Genomic DNA, 21784 nt, shown 5'->3' with positions numbered 1-21784 from the left:
GAGGGCGGCAACATCTGGCTTTCGTGCCAAACCACGCGTGGTAGGAGCACAGCCCCGAAGGTTGAGGAGCTGGGGTGGCATCTGTGTGGGATGGGTGCCTCATGGCAGCACAGTACTGTTGCGTCACCGCGAAAATCTTGTCTGCTTCGGCAGCAAGTGCTGCGCAGTCCGTGACTTTGGACCTGGCCAGGGCAGCTTGTACTTGCTCCGGTAACTGACTGAGGAAGAGCTCCCTAAAGAGGAAGCATTCTGGTTCGAGCCAAGGAGCGTGAGCATTTGGCTCATGAGCTCAGACGGCTTGGAGTCCCCGAGGCTGGGCATAGCGAGCAGTTGGCGGGCGCGCTCCGACTCCATGAGCCCGAAGACCTCTAACAACCGCGCCTTGATTGTTTCGTACTTGCGGTCGTCCGGGGGGGTACTCGAGCAGGCTGACTATCCGCGACGCGGTGGAGCTGTCGAGTGCGGAAACCATGTAAAAATATCGGGTCTGATCTGCAACAATGTTCCGTAATGCAAACTGGGCTTCAACCTGGATGAAGCACGCGGTCGCTTGTTGCTCCTAGAATTGTGGCAGCTTCAATGCAATGGCGTTTGTTTCCATGCTTCGTTCCTTCTGCGAAAACCATTCGCAAAGTCGGGGTCACCAATGTAGGAATGTCTAGTTCCTATCAAGAGACTGAGGTCGACTCAGGCGATCAAACAAATGATGTTTAATGTAAAACTAACTGAGTTTAACAAACAGTTGCAAGAGAATTACGAATACAGGTCTAGTCAGTTCGGGCGGTCCCGTGGCTGGCGTCATGACGTCGTCACATTTTTCCCGCCGGTGGGGGATCACGTGATGAATGGCGTGACGTCATCGCGTTTGCCCGCGCTCTTAAAGGGACCGCGCTCTGTACATGCAAACAGTATATACAAAGATACAGACTCGGGCTGTAGCTAACATATTGTTAAAGGGAATTATATACATTTGATCGGAGTCCCTTAGTGGCTCCGCCATGGTATGACATTTTTATATTATTCCCAGAGAGATGTTTCACAGTTCATAATACAATTGGAACACTGTTGTATTAAAACTAGCTTGGGGTACTATTACTGTTGCAGCACTATATGAATCAGCATGATCATTGACTTATTCTATTTATGTAAAGCCATCTATCTTTCATCTCAAAAAAAAAAAAAAAAATTACCAATGCAAGGTCTGATTTGTAGAAAGGGAAAAAAAGGGGAAAAAAAGCAAAGTGTTCGATAACATATCATTTGATATTCACAGATAATCTATAAACACCTCTGGGATTAGGTTGCTTAAGAGTTGTGAAGTCATCCCCAAATCTTAGATAGCAAAGATTTGTAGCTTTTCCCTCATTCATTATTTACTAACTCAAAATTAAATTTCTTTCACAGTAATTGTTCTTAACTGTGCTAGATTTGAATCTGACACTCATGAAAGTTTCCTAATATATGCTGTCAGTGTTATTTTATATAACCTCTCTATAGAGGGCAGTATTTGCTTAATTTTACTAATCCTATTCAGTATTGGGTTCATCCGGGCAGTATCGAACATTTAAAATGTATATATTTTTTTAAACAGTCATATAATATACAGTACATGTATATAAATTTCAGTTGATCAGTATTCCAAATAAAAATCCAAATGCTCCTAATTGTCTATTATGCTTTTCTATGCAGACAGCAAAATGCCCAAAATAAAAGTTCTCCAGGTAGTCTTGAAAATGGAAACAGAGGCACAAAGATTTTTCTATAGGATGCAGTATAAATCATGAGATGAGCAATGCTTTATGGAACAAAATGATCCTGTATTGCTGGGGCTATGAAAATGTCATCTGTGGAAGACGATTGTCGATGGCTGAATAATGGAAATATATGTTTTTCTGCGGAATTCAGGATGACTATGCGACAGAGTTGGCTTCGTGGTAGCAACTCTCACTTCGGAGTCAGAAGGTTGTGGGTTCAAGTCCCACTCCAGTGACTTGAGCATAAAATCTCGGCTGGCACTCCAATGCAGTACTAAGGGAATACCTCAATCCATCAAGTGTTTTACTGCAAATAACCTCAAGCATCCTGCCACCAAAGGAGAAGTAGAAGATTAGAATTGAATGACCATGCAATAGTAGGTACAAAATGGCAACATGGTGGTCTTAAACAGAAGATTGCCAGACTAGTTGTTAGTGAGATGTTTTTTGTCACTGGCAGGATGTATACAGAATGATTTGGGATAAGGTACAGGAATGCCTGTGAAAAAGAATACCAGAATGATCTCCAAATGGGAGATTCCAATGGTTCCCAGGGCCCCCATGCAAGTTAATGTGTAAAAAGCCTTTACAATTCTTAGCATTTGTAAAATATACTTTTAAAATGCTTACCTAAGTTTTGTTTTAAAAATGAGAGCAATTTTTTTAAAGGAGCTTCAGTATAGGCTGCTCTCCTCATGCCAGTTGTGTGCAGCAGGACGAGAATATATTGACCACTGCTGGCTGCTGCCAGCAAGCTAGGGGGCTAATTATTTCTTATGTTCTTAGCAAGTTAGTATTTTAATTTTGTGCTTGCAATTGGGTAGAGGGTAGGAAAGTGGGAGAATGTAAACCTAAAAATACTTAATTAAAAAAAAAAAAATATTATTTGACCTGTACTCTGCCACTGAGCTGAACCATTGCATTCTACTGGCAACATTCTCATTTTGCTGTTAAAATGTTTGAATACCATTGCCATAAAAAGCTACTTTAAATAATGCGGTTACTGCTCACAGGAGAAAATGGCTGTGCCTAAGCCTGGCATAAAGGTTTGAGAGCTGCACTGCTGCATCCAATGTAGATTCCATAGTGATCATAATTGTGAAGTCCATTTTCTTTCCATTAATCAACAACAAGTTAAAACTATTATGATATACTATAATAAGAGCTTTGGGGGGGAAAAAAAGTAGGCTCCCCACTCGCATTAGTATGATACCTGAGCTATTATTTAATATTTCTTGGCACTGTGTCTCGTCCGTTTGCAGATTTTCAAAGCTGCCTGTCGGATGAGGTTATATACAAATCAATAAACTGCTGTATATTACAGACAAGAAGGGGACATATGACGCAATGGTATCATCAAATTTCACCTTAATCCAACGAACTTCAGTTCCTTCCCTGAGCGCAAGTAAAATTATAAAAGTAAAAACCGAAAATGCTGGAATTACTCAGCAGGTCAGGCAGCATCTGTGGAGAGAGAAACCAAGTTAACGTTTCAGGTCAATGACCTTTCGTCAGAACTTTTGTAAAATAATAAAAATGTTGCTTACTATCTTATTAGTGGGTTCACTTTTCCAGTCAGCCTCTTGATTCTGAGCAGTTCTGGGCCTAAGATGAATGAATTTCCCCTTTCTAAGCCATGCTTTGTTTTCCGGCCTAAGTGAACTGGCTGACCTTCACATGCATCCCTTTGCCCTTTTTCTCCTTGTGTTAGGAATTAGGAGGACTATTGTCCTGAATTCTTCCTCATTCAGTGATCTGCCAGTAGGCTGGTCAGTAAAACTGGCTAGCTCTCCCCCACCCTTGGGATGTTGGACTCAAGAACTCATTGACTACTATTTGGAAACCAATATTGTTGCAGTTTGAAGTAGACTGAGAGCTTCAACATTCCAGAAACAGGACCATCTGGCTTTAATGCACCTTTAGTGCCTGGCTCATTTTAAAAAAAAAATTTTTTTTATCAGTGGCTGCAACACATGATGTTATGTTCATTAATAACTAGTTGTTTTCATTATGAACAGCTAGCTTCTAGCTAGTCACTTTATTCATGCCATGTGGACTTCTACAGCATCCATCTTGACTACTGCCTTCTGGGTAGCCTAGTGCATCATGGGTAGCCCACTCATACATATATATATACAGCTCCACCTAGTGTACCATTCTAGAATGACAGGTTACTGATCATTACATCCCCCTTTCATTGAGGTTAAACAAAATCAATATCAATCAACTTTCAAAAAAAACGATAAAGATGATATCAGTAACACTTTTGTTAGTGCTCTATAAACATAAACATTTTCACAACAGTCAACACATTTTCAAAGCTTTACTTTATACTCAAAGATTAAGTCTATCAGGCTTTTTTACTTCACGTGTGGATCTTCTCAGCACAGGTAAGTCTGATGTGTTTTCATGAGAGCCTGTATGTGTATTTGTGTTAGATTGTTCTGGTGGTGATTGACAAGATTCAGTTGCGGCATTGTCATCGATTTGCTCTTGGATAGTCTCTTGTGTTTTTAGGAGGGAACGGCGGTTCCTCCTGAGAATCTGTCCTTCCTCAGTTCTAACAGTGTATGACCTTGGTCCTACTTCCTCAAGAACTGTAGCTTTCCTGTTCTATGCATCTGGATCCTCAATCCTGACAACATCATCCCTTGTCAATGGTTTTAGAGTTTTGGATGATTTGTCATAGTGTGATTTCTGTTTCAGCTTTAACAGTTGAAGTCTCTGTCTCAGTTCCTTACTCTGCTTTTCTTTTGCACAGCAGGGTAGCATGGTATGCAACTTGCGACCCATTAGGAGTTCAGCAGGTGAAGAACCACAGTCTAAAGGTGAGGCTCGGTAGCTCAGCAGGGCGAGATAAGGGTCAGACTTGCTTTCTATTGCTTTCTTCAGTAGCTGTTTGAGAACTTGAACACCTTTCTCTGCTTTACCATTCGACTGAGCATACAGAGGACTGGATGTGATGTGTTGAAAGTCATAATGTGCTGCAAACTGCTGCCACTCCTTACAGTTGAAGCACGGACCATTGTCGCTAACGGCAATCCTGGGAATTCCATGTCTGGCGAAGATGGATTTAACATGCATTATGACACTGCTTGCTGATGTGCTTGAGATCCGCGCCATCTTGGGATAGTTAGAATAGTAGTCAATCACTATTAGATAGTCTTTACCATTCAAATGAAAGAGGTCCATACCAACCTTTTGCCATGGTGCTGTTGGTAAGTCAGCTACTGTCATTGGTTCCTTTTGTTTGTTTTGGTGTTTCTGACATGTCTCACATTTGCCTATCATGTTCTCAATGTCCTTATTTATGCCGGGCCAATAAACAGTGTCTCTTGCTCTCCTTTTGCATTTTTCAATTCCAAGGTGTCCCTCATGAATCCTTTTTAGCATGTCTTGACGTAGAGCCTGTGGAATGACTATTCTGTTCTGTTTTAGTAATAGTCCACTTGCGACACGCAACTCTGACCTGATGTGATAGTACTTTGGACAGGGACCTTTTGGCCAACCATGATGAATGTTCTCTCTTACTGTTTGTAACACTATCTTTTACTGTTTCTTCTGCTATTTGCTTTGATTTTGTGTCTGACACGGGCAGTGCAGCAGTGACCATACTCACATGAACATCCATGTCTTCCTCAGTAAAGCTCACATGACTCATTGTGGGTGCTCGGGAGAGTGCATCTGCTAACACTGTTTGCCTGGTGTGTAGATCAGTTCAAAGTCATATCTTTGCAGCTTCATCATGAGTCGTTGAATCCTTGGAGACATCTCATTCAGTTTTTTTATGATGGCAACAAGTGGGCAGTGGTCTGTCTCAATGGTGAAGGTGGGAAGCCCATATATGTAGCCATGGAACTTTTCTAGTCCAACTACCAAGCCTAGACATTCCTTTTCAATCTGGGCGTATCGACACTCCGTATCAGTCATAGACCTGGAGGCATAGGCAACAGGCTTCCAATCTTCACCCTCCGCTTGTAGCAAGACCGCGCCTAGGCCATCTTTTGATGCATCCGTTGACACTTTGATTCTCTTTGTTGGGTCAAAGAAGGGAAGTACAGGTGTGGTTGTCGGCACTGTTTTGAGGTTCATCCACTCTTGTTCATGTCTTTCTGTCCATGCGAACTCATTTGTTTTACGTAGCAGGTCTCGCAGACAGGCTGTCTTGGCTGACAAGTTAGGAATGAACTTTCCAATGAACTTTCCATGATGCGTAGCACTCGTTTTTTGTCTGTGGGTCGGGGCATTTTGAGTATGGCGTTTACTTTTTCCATATCTGGCTCTATTCCTTTACCAGATAGATTATCTCCTAGGAAAGTGACTTTCTGGACGCTAAACTGACACTTGGCTTTGTTGAGCTTCAGTCCATTCTGGCGTATGCTCTGTAGCACTGTAGTCAGTCTCTCATTGTGTTCTTTCAGTGTGGAGCCCCAGATGATGATATCATCAACATAGACCCGAACTCCTTCCAGACCTTCAATTATGTGTTCCATTGCTCTATGAAAGATTTCAGATGCAGATATTATCCCGAAAGGCATTCTGAGGAAACAATACCTGCCAAATGGTGTGTTGAAGGTACAGTATTTGGTGCTCTCTTCATGCAGTTTTAGTTGCCAAAATCCGCGAGGCATCGAGCTTTGTGAAGTATCTGGCACCTGACATTTCACTGGTGATTTCTTCTCGCTTGGGAATCTGGTAGTGTTCATGTTTTATGTTTGCATTTAAGTCCTTTGGATCCATGCATATGCTTAGATCATTGTTCTTTTTCTTTACACATACCATGGAGTTAACCCAGTCTGTTGGCTCTTCGACTTTCCTGATGACTCATAGTGTGGTCATTCTGTCCAGTTCTTTCTTGAGCCGGTCACGCAGGGGTGCTGGAACTCTCCGTGGAGCATGTACCACTGGCTGAGCATCCTCCTTTAGCTGGATCTTGTAAGTGAATGGTAGAACTCCAAATCCTTTGAACACATCCTGGAAATTACTACAGCATCCACCGATTTCATCTGGTCTGCTTATGGCACAGTTTATATGGTAGACTCTCTTGACCAGTTCTAAGTCCTCAAGCTTTGTCACCTAGTAGTGAATCAAGTCCTTCAGCCACAACAGAAAACATGAGACGATGCACTTTGTCTTTGACTGTCACTTTAAGTCTGCATACACCTAAGCTATCTATTTTCTGTCCATTATAGTCCTTCAGTAGTACTGACTTTTTCTGTATTTTGGGCTTTTCTTTCATATTGTTAATGTCACTCATACTGATTAAGTTTGCTTTTGCCCCAGTGTCTAGTTTCAATGTAACTAATGCTCCATTTACCTGCAGTGGGATCATCCATTTGTCCTCTTACTGCATTAACTTTATGTTCAGCATTGTCCATTCCTGAGGGCTGCATATTTTCTGTATCCTTTTCTATATTGTCACATGACACCATTCCTACAGAAAATGTCTCACTTAAATCAGTGTCCTCAATCACATTGAATTGGACATGTTGCCCTTTCTTTGTTTTTACTTTTGAAAGGCATTGTTTGGCAAAGTGATTCTTTCCATGACATTTTGTGCACATTTTCCCAAACGCTGGGCATTGTCGTGACTGGTGTTTGTAATCACAGCATTTACAATTAAAAATTCCTTCCTCCGATTGCTTTTCATTTCTGTTCTGCCCATGTTTCTTCCCTTTGTAGGACACAGCACCGACAGCAGCACTATCACTTACTACAATCGCATTATTATTAATTTCACTGAAAGTCTTTGTGTGCTTTTGAGCTAGCTCACTGGCTTGGCATATTTTCACAGCATTTTCCAATGTTAGTTTGGTTTCTCTCAACAGACGTTCCCTGACCTTTTTTATCATGAACACCAAATACAATCTGGTCACGAATCATGGATAATTTCAGATCAGAGAAATTATATGTCTGTGCTTTCAGTTTTAGATCGGTCACAAAGCTATCACAAGTCTCATTTTGCTGCTGTGTCTGTGAATGGAACACGTACCTCTCATAGGTCTCGTTCTTTTTGGGAGAACAATGTGTATCAAATTCCTTAAGCACATTGTCTAGTTTTTCTCTGTCCTCCTCTTGATTAAATACAAATATATTAAATACCTCCATCACCTGCGGGCCTGCAACCATGAGCAGTAACGCTACTTTCCTTGCATCTGGCATCGTACCGAACCCGATGGCAGCAATGTAGAGTTAGAATCGTTGTTTGAAAGTCCGCCAATTGCAGTCGACATTCCCCATGAGTTTCAAACCCTTCGGTGGCTTCAAATTCTCCATGTCATGTTTCACAATATTCAGCAGATTTTACCACTTCTGGTACCATGTTATGTTCATTAATAACTAGTCGTTTTCATTCTGAACAGCTAGCTTCTAGCTAGTCACTTTATTCATGCCATGTGGACTTCTAAAGCATCCATCTTGACTACTGCCTTCTGGGTAGCCTAGTGCATCGTGGACCCATCTATCGATCTACATCCATCTATCTATCTACATCCATCTATCTATCTACATCCATCTATCTATCTCCATCCATCTATCTATCTCTATCCATCTATCTATCTATCTATCTATATCTATATCTATATCTATATCCATCTATCTATCTCTCTCTCTATCTCTCTATCTATCTATCTATCTATATCTCTATCCATCTATCTATCTCTATCCATCTATCTATCTCTCTATCTCTCTATCTATCTATCTATCTATCTATCTATATCCATCTATCTATATCCATCTATCTATATCCATCTATCTATATCCATCTATCTATCTACATCCATCTATCTATCTCTATCTATCTCTATCCATCTATCTATCTATCTATCTATCTATCTATATCTCTATCTATATCTCTATCCATCTATCTATCTCTATCCATCTATCTATCTCTATCCATCTATCTATCTCTCTATCTCTATCTATCTATCTATCTATATCTATATCCATCTATCTATATCCATCCATCTATCTATATCCATCTATCTATCCTAGAATGACAGGTTACTGATCATTACACATGACTGTGAAGAGATTTAAAAATCTGTGTGAATGCACTTTCATTTAAAGCACACCACATCCAAATCCTTAAATAACAACAGAAAATGCTGGAAAAAGTCAGCAGGCCAGGCAACGTCCGTGGAGAGAGAAATAGTCAATGTTTCAGGTCGAAAACCTTAGTCAGGACTGAAAAAGCACAGGAAATTAAACCGATGAAAAGCCCAGTTTGGGGGCTGGGAAATGGGGATGAGAGAGCAAAAGAGAAGTGAAGAGACATTAAGAGGTATTCAAAATGAAACGAGATGGTGATAGGACTAGTGGAGAGATAAAAGACAGCTGTAGATTAAGTGTGAAATGCGCTGGCAGAATGAGAGACAGCTGCCATGTGGGAGAGAAAAAAAGGGGGGGGGAAGGGCCAAAACAAAGGTGTGGATACAAAATATATGTAAAAATGTAATAGGGGCCGAGGTTATAATCTGAAGTTGTTGAACTCGATATTGAGTCCGGAAGGTTGTAAAGTGCCTAATCCAAATCCTTTCCGTCAAAAATCCTGAGAAGTGACAAACACCAACAGCTCCTTTTGGTGCATTGCAGGACCTGTGTGCCTGGTCTGGCTGCAGTGCTGACTGCAACTTTGATACCAACAGAAAACTCAAACTACCTATCCAGTGACAAGTAGGACTTGAGTTCATTGAATAATGAATACTCAAAAAGCCTGTGATGCAACCTTAAACAAATTGACAGCTACCAATAAATTTACCATTAGTATTTTTTTATGTCAATGAAACTTTGGTAATATACCTATTGATCACCTGTTTATCAAATCTATTGATTTAGAATTGCTATAATTTTTTTTCATGAAAATAAATTAATGAAGCTCAGGCAATTGTTATAACCATATACCTGGAATTTCCACTGGGATTCTCCCATCTCCTGCCATGACTTCAGTCGAAGATTGGTGGAAATCCTGGAGAAACATCATAAACTGCCATTTATCGGGTTTCCACCAATCTTCTGCTAGTTACAGCAGTAGATCGGGAGAGCCTCCCCCTGGAAATTCTTTTCTAATGTAAGTACTTACTAGTGGCTAACCTCCAATTATAGTCATTTATTTGATGGCAAGGAATAGGTGTAACCCATGGCCAGAACCTATTGCATTATTTAGCCACAGTTTTGCAAATATTCTACATAATCATCAGAACTTTGGGGAAAGTATAAGCTTAGCTTCTTTTACTGCAGCCAGGTAATGCTGTTTTTTTTTCTTGATCATTCTCCAATCATGCAAAAGCAAAATTAAAAATATTTTACTTCTGAAACATACCTAAGCTGTGCATAAACATATTTTGCTGAAGACTTGAAAGCCTTTAGGAGACTAGCCAGTGAACTGGTTGTTGATGGAATATTTTCAACACTATGCTCTGCTGAGGACACAACCTAACGGCTGTGTATATGAAACTTGTTAGATGGAATTGTATCTGTGTACAATGGGAGTATTGTGGAAATGCTGATATGTTATAGTACTAGTAAATTTTACATATCCTGTTTCAGAGGGCAGGTGGTTTGTTCATTTATTGACACACCTTCCTATTGCTGCTGAAAGTTCAAGTAAATTTATATCCATTGGATTGCCTCATGTACTATTTTAGTTAGCTTCTGAAAGAATTCCAGCAGATTAATGAGGCAAAATGTTTTGCTTCCAAACCCTTGATGACTCCTTATAGCCTTTGTAGTATTTTGGATAAACCTTAATAGCATGTTGTGTAATACACTCTAGCATGTTCTCACTACAGATGTTAACCTGACCGATTGTATAATTTCCAGATCTGTCTTATTTCTTTTTAAAAATATCTAGATAATGTTTTCTATCCTCGGACACAAGTGCTGAGTCTATGGAGTTCCTTAAAATATTACAGTCTTTTTTTTTTTACTCATTGTTTTGTGAAATCATGGATGTATCATAACTACTCATGACCTCTAGTTCTGTGCTAATAATCGCAATTAAATAATATGCTTGCATTATCCATTCCTCTCCTACTTCAAAAGCGAGTTGAAATGTATTTGTTATTAGATGGTGAAAGTGGTCTAAGACTGATAGCTACTGCCTCAAATCTGCCGTCAAAAAGATCTGCACCTGAATGATCCTCCAATATGGTCAAGGGAACACAGCTAATTCCTTCAATCCATTTACCCCAAGTTCTCCCCTAAATCCACCCCAAATAATTACCGTCACTACATAACTGCTGGAAGGAGCTGGCAGAAGGTCTCCGAGGTGGACACCACATGCTAGTACTGATGGTTAGTGTTATTTTGCCTGCATATCGATCTCTTTTTTGGAGTTTCAGTCAGATCTTTCGGTGCTTGATTTCCTCCGCTCTACTTTGCACGAGGGCATGTATTTGCAAATGGCAATCCTTCCATTTTCATGCTATGAAGAGGGGGAGAATGGAAAATATGAAAGAAGCTTGATTGGAGGCTTTTAGAGTGAAGCATCTCCGAAGGAATTTGTTCCCAACATGCTCATACCCACTCACCAGGGTTTATAGCCCAAGAAGTTCTTTCTTAGACTTCTGACCATCAGTGCCTTAGTGATTCCCTCTGGAGGCTGCTGGGGAGATATATCATCTGTTGGCTGAAGACCTGCTGCCCACTTCCACCAGGAGAACCAAATTGTCTGTACTCGTCAAGGTCACCTCTGCCCTGAATTTCTTTGTGACTGGTTCCTTCCAATAGCATATGGTAACTTTTGCCACATTGGTCAGGCAACTGCTCATCGTTACATCAAAGAATTCATTGATGCTCTCTTCAGGAGGACTATGCAATTCATATTCTTCCCAAGAGAAATAAACAAACAAGAGGAGAGAGCTATTCAGTTCTACAGATTGACAGGCCAAGGAAAAATTGACAAAACTCTGGTGCCACGCAAATCCCAAGGGACAGTCCCTTCAAATAAGAAAGGCTTGCATTCTATTAATGTTCGGCTAGTGTGTGATGCCAATCACCTTATCTTGTATATCAATGCCAGATACACAGGAAACTGCCAAGACTCTCATCAGACGACAATCTACCATGCCACCCCTCAGTACTTTTGAGTCGTGTATCCAAATGGTTGATTAATGATGAGGGCTATCCCCTGCAGTCATGGCTCATGACTGTTATGACTTCCACAGACAGACAGGAACAACAGTTGTAATGCGGCCCATGGCTCTACAATAAGTGTCAGAGCAAACTCAAGTCCCATTTTAGATGCTTGGATAAATCCGTTGGAGCCATGCAATGCAGCCCAGTAAGAGCCTCCAGAATCATTATAAACATTGTGAATAATATCGCAATGAGGAAAGGTGTCCAGCTCCTGGAAGGTGATGATTGCAGTGGGGGAGGAGGGGGCGTGGTGGGGGGGCAGCAGAGGAGGAGAGGGTGATGGGTGGAGGTGGAAGGACCTCCCTCCACACAGGATGAATGCCAGCAGCCAGAGCATGGAGGATGCAACTGATAACAGTGCTTTCATTACATAAAGGTTAACACACCAAATAAAGTTCTTTCCACCTGCCATTTCTCCACCTAAATCCTCTCAAAGTTCCTCGCTGTCGAAGACCTTCACCAAATTTCATCATAAGACAGAGGTCCATGTTTCCCCACTGTTATCCAAACCCCCATAAAGAGAAAGCATAAGTAAAAGTGAATTCAGACCTCTTAGATGTATAAGCCGTGTTTACTTTACAAAACAATGTAAGGACAAAAAGGTGCCAAAAATTCCAATCCTCCTAGTTACAGCTTCTTAACACTGTGTGCCAGCTAATTTACTTGTTCATACTCCTGATTTGCTATTCTTAGGAGGTTCTCCCCAAGTGAGATGAAGTTGAGGTGGGTGGCTGGAAGCATTAAAGCTCTGAGATGACTGTCCTCTCAGGAAGCAGTTGTCTCAGAACAGCCTTTCTCTTGCAGTGACAAAGCATGCTGGGCCCATATTTGAAGCCTCCTCGTGTATTGTGACCCTTGGCATAGCAGGCTTAACATCACTGCCGGAGAGATAGTGAAATCTGCAACCACTTCTTGCAGCCCACTAGTGGAGGACACAGGCTTAATGGTGATACTGGTTGGTCTCAGTATAGACCAAATAGTCCTGCCCATATCTTGGAAGAACTGTGAAACTGTTCTCTTCAAAATATCTACAGTTAGCTGCCACTTCAGAAGTCACCATTATGCTTAGAGGCTGCTCTTGGCATCTTGCTGCTGCAGAGCTATCCTGGCTGTTGCAATATCCAGGATATTCTGCAAATTGTGGAAAACTTGTGTTGTGGATGCAAGCTGTGGACTTCTCCCATTTGTCCATCATCTCAAACATATGTGTGAAGACCATCTCCGCTAGCTGTGCATGAGATTGATGCTCCCTAATCATAGCTCTATTGAAGATTGGGTCTCATAAGGGCCCCTACACTGTTCAGCTGGTGGTCATTTCTCCATTCTTCATGGAGGAACAGCACTCCCCCACTCCCAGATCTTTATTTCTTACTAATTCGTAACTGGAGATAGTCGTTCTGACTCAGTTTCCTCCTGAGTGGGTGTCTCTGTGCTGGACCTTGCACAAGTTGGTGGGTGTGTGGCAGTAGTTAAGGCTGTGGATTTGGCAGCAAATTCCTAGCAACTCCTGAGTGGACATGTTCATGGCTGACCTCCTGCAAGGCACACCCTATAATGTGAAACACAAAAGAGCTTGTTTAGCTTTGCACACAGTGATATTCCCCCTTGAAGAAATGGCAGCTGAATTTAAGGGCAACACAATACTTTGAGGAATCTCACAAAGCTGAGACTGTCTCTGAGCATTTTCCAGTGTTTATCACCCTTCTGTTGCCATTTTGCCTCCAACCTTGCCCTCTTCTACAGGCTGTCCTGTCTGCCTGCCTGCAATTTGCAACACCACCTCTTTATGTGCTATCAAAGTTTTTAGCGCTGCTGCTCTTTCCCTTTGCAGGGAGAGAAGACCATTTTAAGGGCATGTTGAAGGGATAATTACTAGTCCTAGCCCCTTTAGGGCTACCCCGGATCAGGCGTATTCCCCAGACGTACACTTTCAACTAAAGTTAAAGATAGCCGAATCCTAAAGACGCTTAATTGGGTCTAAAGGTCCAGACTATCTCTCCCTAAAGGAAAGGAATAACCTGAAGATGTTACCGTCCTCTAGATAGCACTTTTAATAAGTTTAGCTAGACTGTAATGTTCCGGATATTATGAGTGTCCGGAAAACTCCCTCAGAATTCTGCAACTCTTCAAAGAGTGTACAGAGATTGAGTTCGTGAGTTTGATACAGAAGTACTAAATTCTAAAAATATATAGATTTATTAACGATCCGACATGTAATTTCAGTAAGTATTTCAATCGCAACAATAACAGTCCCAAATACAAAAAGCTTTTACAATTTTATCAGAGATCCTTATTCTCACATCTTAACTTCGTTAAATTTTTACATTTCTTAGTCTTATTCCAGGATATCCACCAAAATCAAATACAGTACCTTTTTGATCCCTGAGACTGAGTTGTAGACTCTCCGACACCTGCTCCTACCTCCACCTGGACCATGACCCCACTACCGAACATCAAACCACCGTTTCCAAGACTGTCACTGACCTCATCTCCTCTGGAGATCTTCCCCCCGCTGCCACCAACCTCATAGTTCCCCAACCCCGCACAGCCCGCTTCTACCTCCTTCCCAAGATCCACAAACAGGACTGCCCTGGTAGACCCATCGTTTCAGCCTGTTCTTGCCCTACGGAACTTATCTCTTCCTATCTTGACTCTATTTTTTCTCCCCTTGTCCAGTCTCTTCCCACCTACATCCGCGACTCTTCGGACGCCCTCCGCCACTTTAACAGTTTCCAGTTTCCTGGCCCCAACCGCTTCCTTTTCACCATGGACGTACAATCCCTCTACACCTCCATCCCCCACCCGGATGGCCTGAGGGCGCTCCGCTTCTTCCTTGAAGAGAGGCCCGACCAGTCCCCATCCACCACGACCCTCCTCCGCCTGGCTGAACTTGTTCTCACATTGAACAACTTCTCCTTTAACTCCACTCATTTCCCCCAAATCAAAGGTGTTGCCATGGGTACCCGCATGGGTCCTAGCTATGCCTGCCTTTTCGTGGGCTATGTGGAACAATCTTTGTTCCAGTCCTACTCGGGTCCCCTCCCTCACCTCTTTTTCCGATACATTGATGACTGTATCGGTGCCGTTTCCTGCTCTCGCCCCGAACTTGACAATTTCATTCACTTTGCCTCCAATTTCCACCCTTCCCTCACCTTCACATGGTCCATCTCTGACTCTTCCCTTCCCTTCCTCGACTTCTCCGTCTCCATCTCTGGGGATAGGTTATCGACCAATATTTACTACAAGCCCACTGACTCCCACAGCTACCTGGACTACACTTCCTCCCACCCCGCTTCCTGTAAGGACTCTATTCCATTCTCCCAGTTTCTCCGCCTCCGCCGTATCTGCTCCGACGATGCCACCTTCCACACCAGTGCTTCAGACATTTCTTCCTTTTTCCGCAACCGAGGATTCCCCTCTACCGTGGTTGACACTGCCCTCGACCGTGTCAGTTCTATCTCCCGCACTTCTGCCCTCACCCCTGTCCCTCCCTCCCGGAACCACGATAGGGTCCCCCTTGTCCTCACCTTTCACCCCACCAGCCTCCACATTCAACGGATCATCCTCCGGCATTTCCGCTACCTCCAAAGTGATCCCACCACCAAACGTATCTTCCCCTCCCCTTTCAGCATTCCGCAGGGACCGCTCTCTCCGAGACACCCTCGTCCACTCCTCTATCACCCCAAACAGCCCTTCCCCTTCGCCTGGCACCTTCCCGTGCAAGCGGAGGAGATGTAACACCTGCCCCTATACCTCCCCCCTCCCCACTGTCCAGGGCCCCAAACACCCCTTCCAGGTGAAACAGCGATTTACTTGTACTTCTCGCAATCTAGTATACTGTATTCGCTGCTCACGATGCGGTCTCCTCTACATTGGGGAGACCAAACGCAGATTGGGTGACCACTTTGCGGAACACCTCCGTTCAGTCCGTAAGGGTGACCCCGAGCTTCCGGTCGCCTGTCATTTCAATTCACCGCTCCATTCCCACTCGGACCTCACCGTCCTTGGCCTCTTGTACTGTTCCACGGAAGCTCAACGTAAACTCAAGGAACAGCACCTCATCTTCCGATTAGGCACTCTGCAGCCTTCCGGTCTCAATATCGAGTTCAACAATTTCAGATCATAACCTCGGCCCCTATTTCATTTTCACTTACATTTTTCCACTCCTTTCCTTTCCCCCCCCCCCCCCTTTTCCTTTTGTTTCTCTCTCACACCTGGCAGCTATCTTTTGCCCTGCCAGTACACTTTACACCTAATCACAGCCTATTACCATCTCGTCTAGCTTCTAATCTCTTTTACTTCTTTTGGTTCTTTTATTCTTTTGTCCGATCGCAGCCCTGCCTTCGATCTAGTTCCTTTTCTCTCCAGTTTTGAAGAAGGGTCAAACCCGAAACGTCAACTCAAATTTCTCTCCACGGATGTTGCCTGACTTGCTGAGTTTTTCCAGCATTTTCTGTTGTTATTTTGTAGACTTAGAGCTTGCCTCTGAAGCCAAGAATCGCTTTGTCCCTTTACAGCAAATCTGTCTTCCCATTTGAAAGTCCAATTTTTATACCCTTTCTCAGTGGCATTTCCTTTGAAGTTTTCTGCTGATGTAAGCTAATTATCACTAGTCATTTTTCTGTTGACTTCTGCAATCTTTACAGTCAGATCAGCTTGTAGCATTAAGAATCGTGTCTCTACCTTTAGGTGTTCAAAACTTATCATAAAAAAATGGTGTGGAGCAGATGTTTCAATTTGATGTCATTCTTACTAAAGCCTTCTGTTTGTGCCTCCTCCCGAAGTGTAAATGAAAAACCTCAGCTGGGTGCACCATTGTCGTCTTGGTTACCTCAACTGGTTGCAACACAGACTCATGTCTCCATGTTTCATTTGATGTTACTTTTACGAAGGCATATGTTTCTTTACAAAGTGTACTTATAACACCTTAACAGGGTATATACCACTGTGTTCTTTCCAAAACTTCAGACTTTCAGGAACATTTAACCTTTCAATAAGGCTATTGATTGTGTCAACAACTTATCTTATCTCAATAACTTGTATGCTGTTTACAGCTTTAGATTGTTGAGGCTTCCAGATTTTCAAGCGCAGTTTTAATAAAGTCTGAATATTTCATAGAATGGTGTATTTTTCTGAATATGGCTTATTCCTTCACAATGTAAATTCCATAAAAGTCCTATCCCATATGATTGCTTGCATCCCATGATAATGAGATGTGGTGGTGTATTGTCCTTTTTAAAATTGTGTCCTTGAAGCCCTTGTGGCAGGTAATGAGTCAACAGTGTGATTCTGAGTAACAAAGGTACTTAAGTGTTTCCAGAAGTTGCTCTTTGGAGAAGTGTGTTTACCTGACACCCTGATGCTGAAAGAGAATGATTGAGAGGTAAAGAGGTGAGTGAAGGCTGTCTGAATGGTAGAATATGTGAATATGTAGACAACTGAAGAACAACAAGGCATCAGGAGCAGATGGAATCCCTGCCGAGGCACTAAAGCATGGCAGAGAAGCACTACTGGCACAAATTCATGAACTCATTTCTCTTATCTGGAAGGAGGAGAGCATGCCAGGGGATCTTGGAGATGCCATAATTGTGACCACCTTCAAGAAAGGTGACAAGTCCGATTGCGGTAATTAGAGGAGTTTCCCTGTTGTCTGCCACAGGGAAAGTCATCGCAAGAATCCTCCTCAATCGCCTTCTCCCAGTGGCCGAAGAGCTCCTCCGAGTCGCAATGTGGATTCTGCCCACTAAGGGGCACAATGGACATGATCTTCACTGCACGTCAATTACAAGAGAAATGCAGGGAACAGCACCAACCGCTGTACATAGCCGCCTTTGATCTCACAAAGGCCTTCGACACTGTCAACCATGAGGGATTATGGAGTGTCCTCCTCAAATTCAGCTGCCTTAAAGTTTGTCACCATCCTCCACCTGCTTCATGACGACATGCAAGCCATGATCCCAACCAACGGTTCCACCACAGACCCAATTCACGTATGAACCGGGGTCAGGCAAGGCTGTGTCATCGCACCAACGCTCTTCTCGATTTTCCTTGCTGCAATGCTCCATCTCCCCCTCAGTGAGCTCCCCACTGGAGTGGAGCTAATTTACAGAACAAAAGGGAAACTGTTCAACCTCCGTCGCCTCCAGTCCAGATCCAAGGTCGTCCCATCCTTTGTCGTCGAATTACAGTATGCAGACGATGCTTGCGTCTGCGCTCACTCGGAGGTCGAACTCCAAACCATCGTCCACACCTTCACCAAAGCGTACGAGAGCATGGGCCTTACACTAAACATCCGTAAGACAAAAGTCCTCTACCAACCTGCCCCCGCCACACAGTACTACCCCCGCCCCCCCCCCCCCCCCCGGATTATCAAAATCCACGACAAGACCTTGGACAATGTGGACCACTTTCCATACCTCGGGAGCCTACTGTCAACAAGGGCAGACGTTGACGACTAAGTCCAACACTGCCTTCAGTGTGCCAGTGCAGCCTTCGGTTGCCTGAGGAAGAGAGTGTTTGAAGACCAGGACCTCAAACCCGGCACTAAGCTCATGGTCTACAGAGCAGCAGTGATGCCCACCCTGCTGTATGCTTCAGAGACATGGACCATGTACAGCAGGCACCTCAAAGCACTGGAGAGGTACCACCAACGCTGCCTCCGCAAGATCCTGCAAATCCATTGGCAGGATAGGCGCACCAACATCAGTGTTCTTGCTCAGGCCAACATCCCCAGCATCGAAGCTTTGACCATGCTTGATCAGCTCCGATGGACGGGTCACATTGTCCACATACCCGATATGAGACTCCCAAAACAAGCGCTCTACTCGGAGCTCCAGCATGGCAAGAGAGCCCCAGGTGGGCAGAGGAAACGCTTCAAGGACACCCTCAAAGCCTCCTTGAAAAAGTGTAACCGCCACACACACACCTGGGAATTCCTGGCCCAAAACCGCACAAAGTGGAGGAGAAGCATCCGGGAAGGCGCCGAACACCTCGAGTCTCTTCGCCGGGAGCAAGCGGAAGCCAAGCGCAAGGAGCGCACGTCAACCTAAGCACCCCACCCATCCGCCCCTTCAACCACCGTCTGCCCCACCTGTGACAGAGACTGTAGGTCCCACATTGGACTCATCAGTCACCTGCAAACTCATTTTTAATGTGGAAGCAAGTCATCCTCGGTTCCGAGGGACTGCCTAAGAGAGAGAGAGAATATGTGTATTGGCACCAGTGCCTTGAATTACCTTGGTTACCCTTGAGGTCATTTAACCTCTTCCTGCTCAGTGTAGTGGTTCTTGGGATGGTGTAGGTTGCACTGATTCAATTGATCTATCTTTCAGTTTTCATGGTTGCATAATTTACTTTTTCATGGTTATGGAAGCCAACAGTGATGAAGAAGGAAGAATTTATGCCAGTTGTTTATTGAAAAAAATTTGGAACTATTAATGATACCTATATATCACAATGATTCATATCTTTATTGTCTGGATTAAATTAAATCAAGGGCCACAGTAGCCTAGTGGTTATGATACTGGAATGGCATTGCTGAATAAGTTGTGAAATTGAATTCAATAAATCTGATAAATGGTTGACTAGCACCAGAAAATTACTATTAAAACTGTTAGATTATCATTAAAAACCCAACTGGTTCACTGATGCCCTTCAGGGAAGGGAACCCACCATCTCTCCCCAATCTTGCCCACATATGTCTCCAGTTCAAAATAACATGGCTGACTCTTGTATGCCTTCAGGGCACTCGGGATGGCCAATAAATACTGCCTTGCCAATGTTACCCACATCCCAAGAGCAAGTTTTAAACACAAAATTGCAAAGTTTCAGCTTTACCATGGATTTCATTTAAAGACTTTTTTTTAACAAACCATTTTTTTTTTCAGAGAAGACTTCTTTAATCCAGCAAGATATTGACCTGTCAGAAAATGGATCATCTGTTAAAAGAAGTTCAGCAAACATCAGGCCAAAATCCTTCGACCTCAAGCTATTTACTATGGATGGAGAAGAAATTGATGCAAATGCTCAATCATATGGTTACCTGGAGGTTGATGTAAGTCATTATTTATAATTATTGATTATTTTAAAGATGAATTTTTGAGGACTAAGTTTTAAGGATGTTTTATAAATTAGGAACATTGTGATAGCTTAATCCTTTGAGTATCAAATTACTTTGGCATTTCTTAGGGGACCATGGACATAGTTTCAGTATTTGATATTTATAATAAAGATCACATTTAGATTGCTGAGAATCAGAACAAAAATATTTAATTATTTTCATGTTTAATTACCTTTTATACAAATATCTAGCTCCTTAAAAAAAATTTGGACAATTTCCCAAAGTTATATATTTAGGCAAAAATTCTTTGTGTTGCTTACTTATGTAGTCAGTCTTGTGTTCTGTGTTAGAAACATAGAAAATAGGAACAGGAGTAGGCCATTCGGCCCCTCGAGCCTGCTCCATTTTCACATTTGCATTGCTGCGAAGTGCTTTTGGATGCTCATTGACATCTGTGCACCCTGTTATTTAACAGCATCCAAACAAAATGAGAATGTTTTAAGATGCCTGTATGTAGTGGGGCAAGATTTCCATGCCACCTGATATATAGGATGTTAACCTTCACTTAGTGTAACAATGGCACATTGGGTGAAATGTTCTCATGACCCACATGGCCAGAAGGGAGGGGGGGGGGTGTGTGTGCACGCGTGTGTGTTTATAAGAAGTATTGTTAATACAGTAATATTCTCTAAGAACCTCACTTATAATCTAGTAGTTTGCAGCTATCATGTATAATATCAGCTTTAGAATAGCTATGGAAAAGGACAAGTAACAATTGAGTGCAAAAATACTTAACTGGAGAAGGGCTAATTTCAGTGAGTTAAAATGGGATCTAGCCCAGATGGATTAAAATCAAAAATTTGTAGGCAAAACCATGATTGGGCAAAGAGGAGATAGTTCGGGCACAGAGAAGACACATTCCTACAAGTGAAAACGAAGTGCACCAAAAGCTAAAGCTCCTTGGATGACACAAGATATAGAGATTAAAATTAGACAGAAAAAGGAGGCTTATGACAAATAGAAGTTTCATAATACAATAGAGAAACAAGCTGAATACAGGAAGAACACAAGAGATATTAAAAAAAGAGAATAAGAGGGGCAAAGGGAGAGTGTGGGAATAGATTAGCGGCTAACATAAAAGGGAACCCAAAAGCCTATTATAAATATATAAATAGTAAAAGGAAGGATGGGGCCAATTAGGGGCCAAAAAAGAGACCACCTTGTGGAGGCAGAGGTCATGGCTGAGTACTTCGCATCTGTTTTACTTGAAAAGAGGATGTTGCCAATGTAGCAGTAAAGGAAGAGGCAGTAGCGTTATTGGATAGGATAAAAATAGATTAAGAGGAGGTACTTAAACAAGTAGAGAAATCACCTGGTCTGGATGGGATGCATCCTAGGTTACGGAGGGAAGTAAGGGTGGAAATTGCAGAGGCTGTGGCCACAATCTTCTAATCCGCCATAGATATGGGGGTGGTGCCAGAGGACTGGAGGATTGCAGATGTTACACCCCTGTTTATAAAAGGGGAGAGGGATAAACCTGACAGTTACAGGCCAGTCAGCTCAACATTGGTGGTGGGGAAACTTTTTGAGACAATAATCTGGGAAAAAATTAATTGGCATTTGGAAAAGTATGGGCTAATAAATGAAAATCAGCATGGATTTGTTAAATGCTAATCCTGTTTGGCTAACTTGACTGAGTTCTTTGATGAAGTAACAGAGCGGGTTGATGAGGTTAGTGCGGTTGATGTCGTGGGTATGGACTATCAAAAGGCATTTGACAAAGCACCACATAATAGACATGAAAGCAAAATTAAAGCCCATAAGGTTAAAGGGA

The 21784-nt window shown here is 42.7% G+C and overlaps 1 protein-coding gene across 5 annotated transcripts in view; it reads left to right on the top strand.

Annotated features, from left to right (window-relative positions):
* The window catches only part of LOC147109492 (formin-1-like), a 706352-nt gene that overhangs the window by 23997 nt on the left and 660571 nt on the right, over positions 1-21784 (top strand). For 3 of the 5 annotated variants that reach the window (XM_086003485.1, XM_086003484.1, XM_086003486.1), the window contains one exon: positions 19778-19944. In XM_086003485.1, the coding sequence (XP_085859611.1) occupies positions 19778-19944 (167 nt within the window). Of the gene's footprint in view, positions 1-4515; positions 4583-19777; positions 19945-21784 lie in introns of all 5 variants that reach the window. The other 2 variants (XM_086003488.1, XM_086003487.1) reach the window with 2 other exon arrangements.

This window comes from Somniosus microcephalus, chromosome 12 (genome assembly GCF_052327205.1).
Source record: "Somniosus microcephalus isolate GS21.2 chromosome 12, FLI_Smic_1.0, whole genome shotgun sequence".
Lineage (NCBI taxonomy): Eukaryota > Metazoa > Chordata > Chondrichthyes > Squaliformes > Somniosidae > Somniosus > Somniosus microcephalus.
The sequence above is the reverse complement of the archived record's forward strand: the minus strand, read 5'-3'. Positions and strand labels throughout refer to the sequence as shown.